We start from the raw sequence: 13632 nt of genomic DNA, 5'->3' as shown, positions 1-13632 counted from the left end.
TTGAGGCAGTCTCAAGAGAGAGCAAACCTTTAGGAGATATGGAGAGATACTTGCCTCCCCCCCCCCCCCCCCACCCCCGGAGACTTTTAATTCTTTCAAATCCTGTACCCTAGAAGGCAATGGCACCATGTATTCAAAGTAGAGATCACCTTACTTGAAGGAGAATCTGGTTAAGTAGACTTAACCCTTGGTCACCCTTGGTCTTATTGTATTGTCCACCAAGTCTGCAGGACCCCTATCATCTTGTGCATCAGTTTGCATAGTTTTATTATAAGGGTGCATTGAAGTGAATCACTGTGTAGGAAGTTGCTAAAGTGCTTTAACTATGACACACAATGAGACAGTAATCTCAAAATCTTCATGGATTGGGCAATATTTGCAAAAACCTAAAACTATGTGGAGCACAAAAGATTCTTCAGATGCTGGAAATGATGAGCAACACAAACAAAACCAGCAAGTTATGCAACATCTCTGGAGGGGAATAAACAGTCTATAGTTCCAGCTAAGAACCTTCAATGAGGAGACAAGGAAATTTACAATGTTTTAGGATTGCAAATATCTGAACAGCAGGGGTTCCCAACCTCTCTTGGGCCAGAGACTCCTACTATTAAGCAAGGGGTCCACAGAGCCCAGGCTGGGAACTCCTGCGCTATGGAAACATTTCCAAGAGTGCAGTCTTGTGGCAATATTGATATTTATAGAGAATGTCTAGTACAGCATCATTATTTGCCTGGACCTCCAGTGTTGAATTTGTACTTGTGTGCTTCATTAGTAGTGTGTTAATATTAAGAAGGGTCCATAAGATTATGCCAGTACCTGCCTTTGGTTCCTTCATACAGAATAAACTAAATCAGTTTTGCTGATCTGTGAGATAATATTTTAGCCTTAAAACAAATAATTGAGCCAAGGCATAAAATTTAAGGATACTAGTCAATGGAGTAAGTTTCAGCTGACTAGTATCCTTATATTTTATGTCTTGGTTTAATTCCCTCCAAATGCACTAAAAGGTTGTGTTTAAAGAATGGGCAAACATTTGTTAGTGCTTCTGTGAGTCACAGTAAAATTAGGTTAAGAATTTTGGGAGGGTAAGGAACAAAAAAAAATCCATTCAAATCATTCAGCAGGTATTTTTGCAAGAAATTAGTTTTAGCAGGGTGATACAGTTTCAAGAATTATAAATCCCTTTGTCCACTTTTCTCCAAAGTTGAACACCTGGGTTCACACTCACCATACTTAAAGTTAACGTTTAAAATTGACAAGAAATGAACTGCATTTGTATTGCCTTTAACTTACAACTTCAGACACACCAAGCAAACTACCACTGAAAATAATTTCCTGTTTATTGATAATTGCAGCAACTGACTGCTGCTGAACGGTGAATATCCAATTAAGTTGACTGGGTAATGTCGTAGGAGGGCTGCTGCTGCCCACTATGCCACAAAACTATTCTGTAGCCGTTGATCATACTCGCATTATGTCCAAAAACAAGTTCATCTAAAAGGTGTAGTTGCACTATAATATTTTTCCAAAGGAAAAGTCAAAAGCCCAAACTGTTGTGTACTATAGCATGACCCTCAAATGATTGATATATTCAAAGATCCCCTCTGTAAATCTGTAGAGTAAAGGTGGTAGATTCCAAGTTCAGTTTGCAGCAGAGTGATGCCCAGAATGTGATCTGGAAGACAGAGCAACAGCTCTAGAGGACAGTCCCCATCAGAAGTTTAAGGAATAGGATGTAGGGATTGAGCTTTGGGCTCAAATTAAAAGGGTTTGGGGATAGTAAATTGTGTTGCAGAAGTGAAAGGCTGGCACGAGCTAATGTTTGTAGGCACAAGAGTCATCAGTAAATTAGATATTTAGCTCCTTCTGTTGGGTCCATCAGAAAAATTCAGTTGAAATATCCATTGAAGTAAGGGTCTGTCTCACTATTTATTTGAATTGTTCTGTACAAAATGCAGCTGATATTCAAAGCAAGACTGAAAGTAATAGACATGCCATTTCAGTATGTGTTGCACACTTTCGACTACCTCTCCACTTGTCCAAGAGTTCTGTAAACTTATCTATCTGGTTGATCGAAGATGAAAGGAAACTAATTTTCCAGTGAGCATTGTATTTCCCCAATTACTCTTTCAAAAGATTTTTCATAGAAGTTCCATCAAATGGTGCACACAAGATTGTAATATAACCTATAGGACAGAATCTCCAGGGGAAAAAAAACAAAGCTTACCCAGTTGCAAATAATTAGCTTAGATCATGCACTCAGGAACCAAAGTAAGACTTATAGCCATAGGTTGCTTGCCAAGAAGCGACTCAGATTGACAAATGTTGAAGTGCTTTGGGTATCTGTGAACACAGTATATCTCCAGGAGTGCTTTAAAAAGAAAGATGGAATTACTGCTGACATAGGAAGTAAAACTGAATATTCTGGACATATATTAAACATGAAGGTCAAAAAATATACTTGCTTTCTTTCAAGTGCCGCTGAAATGAATTTTCAGTAAATGCAATTAACAAGCAAGACAATGAGCAGCTTTATTAACTAGTTTTGACAAAATTGAAAATGGAAGATAAAATTCTTTGACTACATAGTGGCCAAGATAGGAGATAGTGAGACAAAACCAAGGATACTGCTGCCCAAATTTCACACACTCTGCTGGGGCAACAATGATCAACAACAACTGCATCTCAGTGCTGGCAAAAATGAAGTTCTATAATCCACTCAAATATAGTTATCTTACTCAGACTCCCCAGTAACCTCAAAATCCATGTTCCCTTCACAGAAAGGGACGCTACCATAGGTTTTGTATTGTAAACCGTCAAATACATTAATTCAGAAATTCATATACAGAAATAAACATTGGCATCAATACCTTGATGATAGATGTGCCCAATGTCCATGGTGTATGACAGATCAGTTCCATAGTCCTGTATGCTCAGCATTATCAACAGCTATCTACGTTCATGGATCTATTGGACCTGGAGCTGAGAAGATTATAGATCAGGAAATGGAATTGATCTAAGAAGCTCCTATGTGGACTAACCTGATGCAATGGGCCAAAAGACTGACTTCCTGTACTGCAATTTCTATGAAATGGATGCAAGACTTAATACACATGCAAAAATTGCAAATGTTCCTTCCAACAATAGAATCAGAGGTTCTGAACTGCTCAACAGGTTACTGAATGCAGGTTCCATACAGATTCCAAGGGGGAGACCTAATTTTTTAAAAAAAATCAGACTTGCCTGTCTGCCCTTTAGTTTTCCCCTAGGACTATTAGATTTTTTATAGTTTCTCCTCAAAAGACCAAAATGGTTGCTCTCACCTTTCCAATCCCATATCTTCCTTAGGGCTCCAGAGCCTGTCAACGACTGCTGATACCCACCTACTTCATTGTTTTGATGCGTGATGGGGCTCTCAGAAAAATGTTTAAATACAGACCGTCTGTGGAGAATTATTATACTGTATTCTCTGTAATGAAGTAGACAAAATTAAATATTTATACATTTTAATAATGTATATATGTATCATCAGGATTTCCTTCATTTCTTTGGTGCAAATAGAGTCAGAGGTGTACAGCACAGAAGCCGATTGTCAGACCACCACATTCATGATGACCTGTTAACCTGTCTGTGTGGGGTGTGGCCAGGTGGTTAAGGCGTTGGACTAGTGATCTGAAGGTCATGAGGTCGAGCCCCGGCTGAGGCAGCGTGTTGTGTCCTTGAGCAAGGCACTTAACCACACATTGTTCCAGTCCACCCAGCTGAAAATGGCCCAAAAATAGGCATTTTTGCTGGGGATTAACCCCGCAATAGACTGGCGTCCTATCTGGGGTGGGGGGGGGGGTTCTCGTACGCTCGGTCACTTCACGCCACGGAAACCTGCATAAGCACCAGCCTGATGAGCCTTTAAGGCTTGGGACGGACTTTGACTAACTAACTGTTAACCTGTCTTCATTTGCCTACATTACGTCGATTCCTTCTAGGCCTTGCCAATTCAAATGTCTATCTAAAAATCTCTTAAATTGTATGCAATTCCACCACCTCCTATGCAATATGTCCCAGATATCAACTACTGTGTAGAAAAAAGCTTACCTCTCTCATCCTCTTTAACCCTCCTTCCCGCACGTCCAACTTATGCCCTTGTTTTTGATACCACTACTACAGGGAAAAGATCTTGGCCATCTACCCTATCTAGGCTGGTCACAATCTTATATATTCACTTCAGATCACATGTCCTCAAGTTGTCCATTCTGGTTTTCTTTGCACTCTCTCCAGCACAATCACATCCTCCCTATAGTAGACCAATTGGAATCATACACTTCGTCCAATTTTGACTTAACGAGCTGTTTGCAAAATTACACCATTTTATATTCTATAGTCTGACATATGAAGGAAAGCATGCCACATGGCTTCTTTACCAGCCAACTGACCTGTATTGCCACCTGCAGGAAACTATGAATTTGGACCCCAAGGTCACTACTCATCAACATTCTTTAGTGCACTGCCATTTAGTGTGTATACTGTATATCCTACCCTGGTCTGAGTTCCCAAAAGGCATCATCTTGCACCTGTCTGGATTTCAATTTCATCTGCCGATGCCCCATGTAAATTTGTATCCAATCTATTTTGCTGTGGCCTTGAAATACGTTTCTCACTAACAACACTTTTGTGTTATTTGCATGCTTTGTACCTAGATGGTCAAATCAACTACACCGCAAACGGCAAAGATTCCAAAACCAAATACCACTAGTTACAGACTTCCAATCTCAAAAACTTCCTTTTTCCTCTTCCCTCTGCCTCCCATCACCAAGCCAATTCTCCAGCTTGCCTTGGATCCTATGTACCCAACATTCTGGGTCAGCATAGCATGCAGTACTATGATGAAAACCGGATGGTAGACATTGTCAAATGCTTTGGAGTCCATTTAGAACAGGGGTTTCCAACCTGGGGTCCATGGACCCCTTGTCATATCATCAGCAAAAGCTGATGATACAGATGGAATTCAGAACCATCCCAATCTAGTGAACACAACAAAGTTAAATGCAATGAGGGAAAGTGGGTCTCCCTGCTTCACCTCCCTCAACATAGAGATGAGTCTGACCCTTTGCCATTTTCAATACAAATGAGAAAATTCATTTAAAAATCAGCAATAAAATCCACAAAATGGCCATCGTACACAGTTTTATAGTTTCCACCAAAGTAAATGGTTCTCAAATACTCGTAGTTTAGGATTTTGTCTGGAAATAATGTTAAGTGCTGAGTAAACTTTTCTCAGCTTCCAGCCAGGTCCAAGTATTGATTATATCCGATGTTTCAAAGATAAACTCTGCCATGGCAGAGTTTGATATCGAAATGTTAGTTATAATCAATACTGTACCCAGTTGGAAACCCGAGAAGAGTTAATTCCGCAGAGACACCGGGAAAGCATTAGACCCTTTCTCAATGTTATGTGTCTTTGATAGCACAATCCTTTATCCATGTCTTTATTTGGGAAACTAAATTTTGAAAAGCGGATGGGAATAATTAAGCAACATATCCATCCCCACACCAACCTTTCATGTCAGTATAAAGTGGAATTGTTGAAAATCACAACATTAATGAACAAAGGAGGTAGATCCTTTTGCTGTTCAATTGTCTTAAGTACAATGTTCTCAGTGGCTGGCATTTTTTTTTTGAAGCAATCTTTTGCAAGGTCCATTTTTCATTCAGCAATTTATCATAGAATGTTGCATGGTCCAAATTCAAAATATGTCCACACAAGCAAAATGGTCATCAGATTTGAACCACTGAGGTGATTGGGTAGTGTTCATTATTTAAAAGACTCTTTCAAAGGGGTTTTGTGCTGCCAGATAGGCATAAATTGAGCACAACTGCCTTTGCCAGATTTTGATATTCCGCCGTATTTCTGTTCAACTCCCGAGAATGTTGCACCACCTTTCAGAAAACGGGATTTTCTGGGTGCTCCAGTCTGAGTGGAGATTATTGGTTTTGCCCATTCTTCAGAAAGACAATTCTTGTCTAGTTAAACTTATGGAGGGAGTTCTTGCTTTGCAAATACCAGGGTTATTTATAAATCATTCCATTTAAGATAGTACTACAACAGGACACATTCAAATTGCTCAAATGCCAGTTTCCATAGATTCAGGTAACTGTTAAAGAATTCAACTGCATTAGAGAACTCCCCTTCACCAATGTGTGCAATCTTCATCCACATTCTACAAGAGAATCATTGAGTCTGCTGTAAGCCTTCCTCTGGAAGACTTATAATGGCACAGATTTGCATGCAACTCCAGTTACCAGTGATTCATTTTCCTCACTAACTACTGCCAACACTGTTTATTTCTTACAAAAGCAAACCACTGTTAGGACAAGGGTCTTCAAAGAGATTTTTCTAACTGTCAACATGGACAACATGCTGGGGGAACTCAGCAGGTCAGGCAGCATCCGTGGAAACAAGCAGTCAACGTTTTGTGCCGAGACCCTACATCAGGACTGAAGAGGGAGGGGGCAGGGGCCCTATAAAGAAGGTGGGGGAGGGTGGAAAGAAGTCTGGTAGGTGCCATGTTAAAAACCAATTAGAGGAAAGACCAAGGGGTGGGGGAAGGGAAGCAGGGAGGGGATAGGCAGGAAAGGTGAAGAAGGAATGTAAGGGGAAAGCACTATGGGTAGTAGAAGAAGGCAGAATCATGAGAGAGGTGATAGGCAGCTGGAAGAGGAGACAGAGTGAAACTGGGATGGGGAAGGGAGGGGGAGGGAATTCCCAGAAGTTGGAGAATTCGATGTTCATGCCAAGGGGCTGGAGACTACCCAGACGGTATATGAGGTGTTGCTGCTCCAGCCTGAGCTTGGCCTATACGTGGCCTCCTCTACTGCCATAATGAGGCCAAACTCAGGCCGGAAACGTTGACTGCTCATTTCCACTGATGCTGCCCGACCTGCTGAGTTCCTCCAGCGTGTTGTAAATCTTGATTTCTCCACAGTATCTGCAGTGTACTTTGTGTTTTTCTAACTGTGTTGGACTCTTTTCTTGTAACAGAAAAAAAATGCACTTAGTCACTTAAAAATCAGCAAGCTTCTTTCTGATGCTGTCTCAGAACTAGGAATAGCATTTCGCTGTGTTCCTGCAATTTAGAAAAGTAACGGCTCAAATCAGCAGATGTCTTTCACATCCTCTGTGCAAATAGTGTAAATCTATTTATAAACTTCCACAGCAAAGCAATCCAAATCAAACAGATGACAGTTATTTACAATGTCACCATCACAACTAATAACAAATATTTCTTCCCCTGCCTTGCTGTGCAGTTTTTGATATAGATTATTTTTCAGCTCATGTCGCACCTCAACAAAAGACGTATTGACATTGGACAAAGTGCTACATTCTCACAGCAATGATCTTTCTTGGACAGACGATGAGAAGATTCTCATCGCCGTTCATTTCTTTTCACCTGGCAGAGAAGAAAAGTGTGATTTTTTTTTTGTTTCTACCCGTGTTAGAAGATGAAAACAGAAGTGAGGCTAGTGTGCGGTCAGTTCTGAAGCATGCAAGCCAAGTACATTCACAGAGTTGCTACCTCGGCATGCAGTATATACTATTATATTCTTAAACTCAACAGGAAATTGCTAATTCACAATAAAATAAGTGGGCCATGTTTCCTTCAGGTGGTATTTTGGAAGAATAGGAAGAGTCGATGCGGAAAAATTACTTACATCTGCCCAAAATCAAAATGGAGCCTTCCTGGTCCGCAGGAGAGACATTGATAATGCTGGTTATTCAATATCAGGTATGGAAAACTTGGCTGCATTGACTTTTTTGATTTTAAGGCACACACTACTGCAATATGGTATCTGGCAGTGTAGACTGCATGGTTCCAGCTTCCATATTCAGGCAGTTAATCTCAGGCATTGTAGCGATGATGATACCACAAATCACTGCATTGTTTCTGAACTAACAGATAGAAGGCAGACTGTGATGCTGCTCAGTTTGCTACTGGATGGCCTCTCCATTCCCATCACTACCTATTCCATATCCACAAATTACTCATTAAACTCATTAAATCCTTTGCTCTCTACAGATCCATTTTCATCTCAGCCAATTCTCCATCACCATTCCTTTCCTATGTTTTCCTTAAATCCCCATGTGTCTTTTGAACACAGATCATTTGATGTTTTTAGAAGAAATGTAGGAATTTTTGTCTGAGCGAAGGAGCCTTCTGTTTCTCTGCCCCTTGCTCCATTTCAGTTGTTAAAAATGAAACCCTGTGTTTATCGTGCAGCAGTCACATGATAATGACAACAACAAAATTCATTTAGCTCCTTTTCCTCATTGTAACATAAATATGATTGTTTCAGAAGGCAAGCAACGTGCTTTGCTAGCACTATTTTAACAGGAATTCATTGTTATCCCTCCTAATGGCATTTTTCCCTGTTGCCTGGAATGCCTTATGACGGGGTGAGAAGGCTATAGGCACACTTCAGATCTCTCTAATAGATTCTCACATAGGACCAAACAGAATGAGGGAGTGGATATTCCCCAAATGTAGCAGAATATTCACCCGAAGTTCAGAGAAGGTTTACTTCACTAGAATGGACAGGTTAACTTATGAGAAAAGGTTAAGTTGCTGGAATTTAGCTGACCAAGGCAGGACTTGAATGAAACATACAAACCATAAAGAGTCCTGTTAGGGAAGATGTGGAGATGTTCCCTGTGTGTGTGTAAAATTTGGGAACATTATTTATGAATAATTGTTACCCATTTAATACAGAGATGAGGTGATATTTTTCCCTCTGAGGATTGTGAAAATTTGAATCTCTTTCCTTGGAATATTTTAAAGCACTTAGATAAATACTTCACAAAAATGGGGTGAAAGACTATTATGGGCAGCGGAGCTTTTACAGCCAAATCAGCCGTTATCTTTCTAAATAACAGAGGAGGATCAAGGGCTTGTCTGACTTGTTCCTAATTATGTGTTACACAATATAATCAAACTGGACAGTGGTCAGTTTCTTTTCAGAATCTAGTTTCAATGTGGAAGACAAAGTCTTCACAAATATGGATATGTGGTGAACAGACACCTATATCTTAACCTTTGTCAACAGAAACCAAAAATAGTTTCGCCCCCTACGACACTCAACTAATTCAGCCCCTTTCATCACTTGATACAGTCACAAGGGACACGTAACACCACCCCTCTTATTCTGGACACCATAACTACTACTTCTCCTCTTCCCTTCACAAGACATACTGGCTGGATCTGCTACTAACGCATTGCCACCCCAGACGACTATTGGCTCCTAGCACTAATCATTCCTCACTTCTTGTTTGTTCACTTTCCCGAGACACTTGGAATCTAAAAATGAAATTTAAACACGCATAGGGAGAAATGGTATATCGATTAGACTGCAAAGGCAAGAATTAAAATAACATATCAACTATCTACTTAAAATATAATATTTTTGGTTTTTACAAAGCATTTTTTGGTCTAGATTGTTTCCTTTCTTGCTTATCATTATGCAGCTCCATTTATGGAGGCTGGATATTGAAAGAATCAACCTTTATTAATATGAAGTTCAAACACCTTTTTTTCATTTGCAGCTCTAAATGACAAAGTGCATCACTATCGGATATTGACTTCATCTGAGGGATACTTTTATCTACATGAGAACCAAAAGTTTCCCACAGTTAGTGACCTTATGGAATTCTACAAATCACAATGGAAGATCTTTGGGTTTCCATTGACAAAACCTTGTGTAAAGGTATTTTCTTGGAAATCATACTGTTTAAAAGCAGACTGTTTAGAATTTTCCCGGATTTGCACTGTACCATATACAACTTTACCCTATTCCAACTGCTATCCCTTGTTTTCTCTGGGATGACCTTTTATTCTATTGTTTATGATCTAATTATGTTGTCCAACAAATTATATCAAATTTCTAAACTAAAAACCTTCAAAAATCAAAAGAAGTGTGGCATTCAGCCCATTCTGCCATTTAGCAAGATCTTAGATTAACAAAGCAACACACACAAAATGCTGGAGGAACTCAGCAGGCCAGGCAGCATCTACGGAAAAAAGTATGGCTGGCGTTTTGGCTCGTTTGTGTTGCTTGGATTTCCAGCATCTGCAGATTTTCTCTTTTTTAAGATCATGGGTTATCCAATTTTGGCCTCAGTATTATTTTTTCTCTCCCTCTTCCCATACTCATGACTCCTTTGTCATTGAAATGAATGTTGGCAATAACAACCTGCTCAGATCTCTTGGACAGAGGACTCCAGAGTGTCCACACTTGGAAATAATTTTCAGCTGCACCTGTCCCAATTGACCAAACTCTTATTCTGAAATTATGCCCCAGGTTTGAGGTGCCCCAAGTAGTGAGATATCCTCTCAGCACCCACTCTACCATACTGGTCAGAATCATACATGTTTAATAAGATTACCTAATTCTTCTAAAATCAGTCAGTGTAGTGCCAAATTGCTCAATGTTTCATCATACATCAATGTTTTCAGCCTTCTCTGCATGGTCCCCAATGTGAAAATATCTCAAGCTGCACGCAGTTGTCAAGGAGTGGTCCCAGTAGCAACTTTAAATTGCATCAAACCTTTTTATAAATTACATCATTTAAAACGTTCCTTTTGTATATTGTATAAAGGACAAGATCAATGCTTCACCTACATGGACTTCACGTGCTAGATCTACAGACCCCTTTGGTACATGGAACCTTGTTGCCTCAGCCCATTTCAATGATGATTTGCTTTATCACTCTTTCCAAAGTGATAGCCTCATGTTTTCCCGCATTATACCTGATCAGCCAAAAGCATTATATTTTTCAGATGAGAGCATTCAGGACACTTAAAGATAACCTCAGAACAGAAACAAGGGAATTCCGCTGAATTAAATTCGAAAAATTCTTGACATTAATTTCCTCAAAATGCAGTTACTCACTAATTATCTTATCAATTGATCATCAGTGACTATGTAAATTGCCAATTAACAGAACCTATATCTGTAGATGGAAGTGTGGATGTTTGAACTATAATGGGAAATTTAGTAAATATCATGAACATGATAACACATTGTCTCTGGCTTCTCTATTAGTTTCTGCCTCTAGATTTTGACTTTCCTACACGATAGATGGGAGGAGCCTCAGTTCAGACCAGTCACAAACCGCAAGCAAGAATCCCTCATCATTACACAGCAGTAATTGCATAGATAAATGATACAAGACATCAGACTCATTGCAACACCTTTCAAAGGAATTTATTTTGTAGTCTTCATCCTTGTATTCATTTCTGGTGGATCCAATGCAGCTAGTCATGCCGTAACAAATCTGCACGTTTCAATGAGATCCCTTCTCGTTCCACCAAGCTCTGTAGAGCAGAGCCTCACATTTCTCCTCCTTTCCCCACACAGCAAACCTGTTTCTCCAAGAGCCAGTTTAATGAATCTTTTCTGTGCTTACACTAAGGCAAGTACATTTATTCTTAAATAAGAATATCAAAAATCTGCAGAATACATCAGATGTGTTTTCACCAAGACCAAACACACTTCAAAGTCCTAATATAACATTTGCTCTCTTATTTTCTTGCCATACATGCATATTCATCTTCACTGTTGTGTACAAGCACATTTAGTTAATTTTAAATATCAATATTACTCAATTTCTCACTTGCTAATAAATTCTTCATTTTCCATTATGCAAATGACCTCACATTTCCAACATTAATTCTGTCTCCTAGGTTATCATTCACTTAGTCTATCTACATCACATGACACAACTCGTTGTCTTCATCATTACTTAACCACCAAGCTTGTCAATGTCAAGTTGATTGTATCTAATCCCCTCACTCAAATCATTGATATGGATTGTGACTAGCTAGAGCAAAAGCATCCAACTAATCACAGCACCTCAACCAGAAGGTACCTGTGTACTGTTATTTCCTATCTCCTGTCTATCGATCCTTCGTCTGTGTGAATATGTTATCATAGATCCCATGTGCTATAATTTTGTTCACACAAACTCCTTTATCTATTCTGCCAGCTACAAGCTAAAATACCTCTCAAAGATTATATAAATATGATTCTCTTCAGAGAAGTTATCCACCCAATCCTAATGTAATATTCTAAGTATATTGTTGTCACTTTGTTAATTTATTCTAGTTAATTTAATTTCCCTATTAATATCGCTAAGGAAAACTGTTCTTCAGTTTCCTATATTTTTAATCTCCCTCATTTCTTAAATGTTATCATATTAGATACTGTCCAATCTGAGAAGTTATTCTAGAACTTAACTTTTAAAAGATGATACACAGCACCTGCCATCTCCATAGCCACTCATTTTTCAGTCTTGGGACTTCATTCCCATGAATTTCTTCAGTATGTTTTTGTTAAACTGATGCTAATTCCATTGATCTCATCAGATCTGTAATCTGCCACTATTACCAAGAGGTTTCTATGCCTTCATCTGTGAAACAAGCACAAAAAGGATTTAATATCTCTGCCATTTCCTTATACCCAGTATAATTTCTCTTGTCTCGTTCTGAAAACAACCTACATTAAATTTTGCAAATCCTGTCATTTTTGCATACCGGTGGAACTGCTATGTAAGTTTCTCAACAGGTTACTCTGATTTTATACTTTGCCATTTCTTATGAATTTCCTAGTCTGTCTTTTGAAATTTCTCAGTCCTCAAGTTTAATGTCCACCTGTACAACATTATAAGCCATTTTTTTGATTTAATATCATCTTTAGCATCTCTTGTTAGCCACAGATGGATTACTTTTTTGTAGGTCAAGTAATATTAATTTGCTGTCCACTTATCCTTTCTTTTCTAATTTGCCTATTCCATCACTCAAGTATTTAGTTCTCAACTTTGTAATTTTGCAGTGCCATGACTATTAGATTGTACCCATCATTTCCATAAGTTCATCTGATAAAGAGCCTTCAATTTTGTCTTTAATATTTTAATCTTAATTTGTCTGAGTGTCCTACCTAGTACTTTCAAAATGTCCGCTCATCTGAACCAATTTGTTTATCCTTCAGTCTTCTGGCATCGCATCTCTGATGGCTAATAAAGATACAAAAATTTCCATCAATTATCCCTAGCTTTGCTTCCCATGGCAACCTGGGATAGACCTCATCCAGTCCGGGTGAGTTACCAACCCTCATGTATCCAAAGACATCTAATACTTCCATCTTTGTATTACTGGACTGCTCCAGATTGCCAGTGTTCTCCGTTTGAGTTCACTGTTTTCCATGTCCTTCCACTTGATAAATACAGGTGAGGTATTCATGTCAGACTTGATCCACATCACTTTATTCCATACAGTTCATTACCCCCTTTGATCCCTCATGGGACCCATTCTGTCCCTGGCTATCTTTATTTTTATAAAAGTCAAAAAGTTCAAAAATACATTTACTGTCAATGTCACCATACACCACCCTGAGATTCATTTTCTTGCGGCTTACTCATTAAATCCAATAGCTGTAATAGAGTCAATGAAAGGCTGCACCAACAGGGCAATAAACCAGTGTGCAAAAGGTAATGAACTGCAAATGCAAAAGGAAAGAAAAACAGTAATAATAATGATCCTAAATAAACAAGCAATACATATCGAGAACATGAAATGAAGAAACAAA

General features: G+C 38.9%; 1 protein-coding gene across 3 annotated transcripts in view; it reads left to right on the top strand.

Annotated features, from left to right (window-relative positions):
* Nucleotides 1–13632, top strand: part of LOC132399838 (tyrosine-protein kinase Srms-like) — a 44269-nt gene that overhangs the window by 17733 nt on the left and 12904 nt on the right. For all 3 annotated transcript variants that reach the window (XM_059980653.1, XM_059980652.1, XM_059980651.1), the window contains exons 2-3: nt 7660–7781; nt 9593–9753. In XM_059980653.1, coding sequence (XP_059836636.1) covers nt 7660–7781; nt 9593–9753 — 283 coding nt within the window. The remainder of the gene's footprint in view (nt 1–7659; nt 7782–9592; nt 9754–13632) is intronic.

Source organism: Hypanus sabinus, chromosome 9 (assembly GCF_030144855.1).
Source record: "Hypanus sabinus isolate sHypSab1 chromosome 9, sHypSab1.hap1, whole genome shotgun sequence".
Classification (NCBI taxonomy): domain Eukaryota; kingdom Metazoa; phylum Chordata; class Chondrichthyes; order Myliobatiformes; family Dasyatidae; genus Hypanus; species Hypanus sabinus.
Note: the sequence above shows the minus strand (reverse complement) of the source record. Positions and strands in the feature narration are given on the sequence as shown.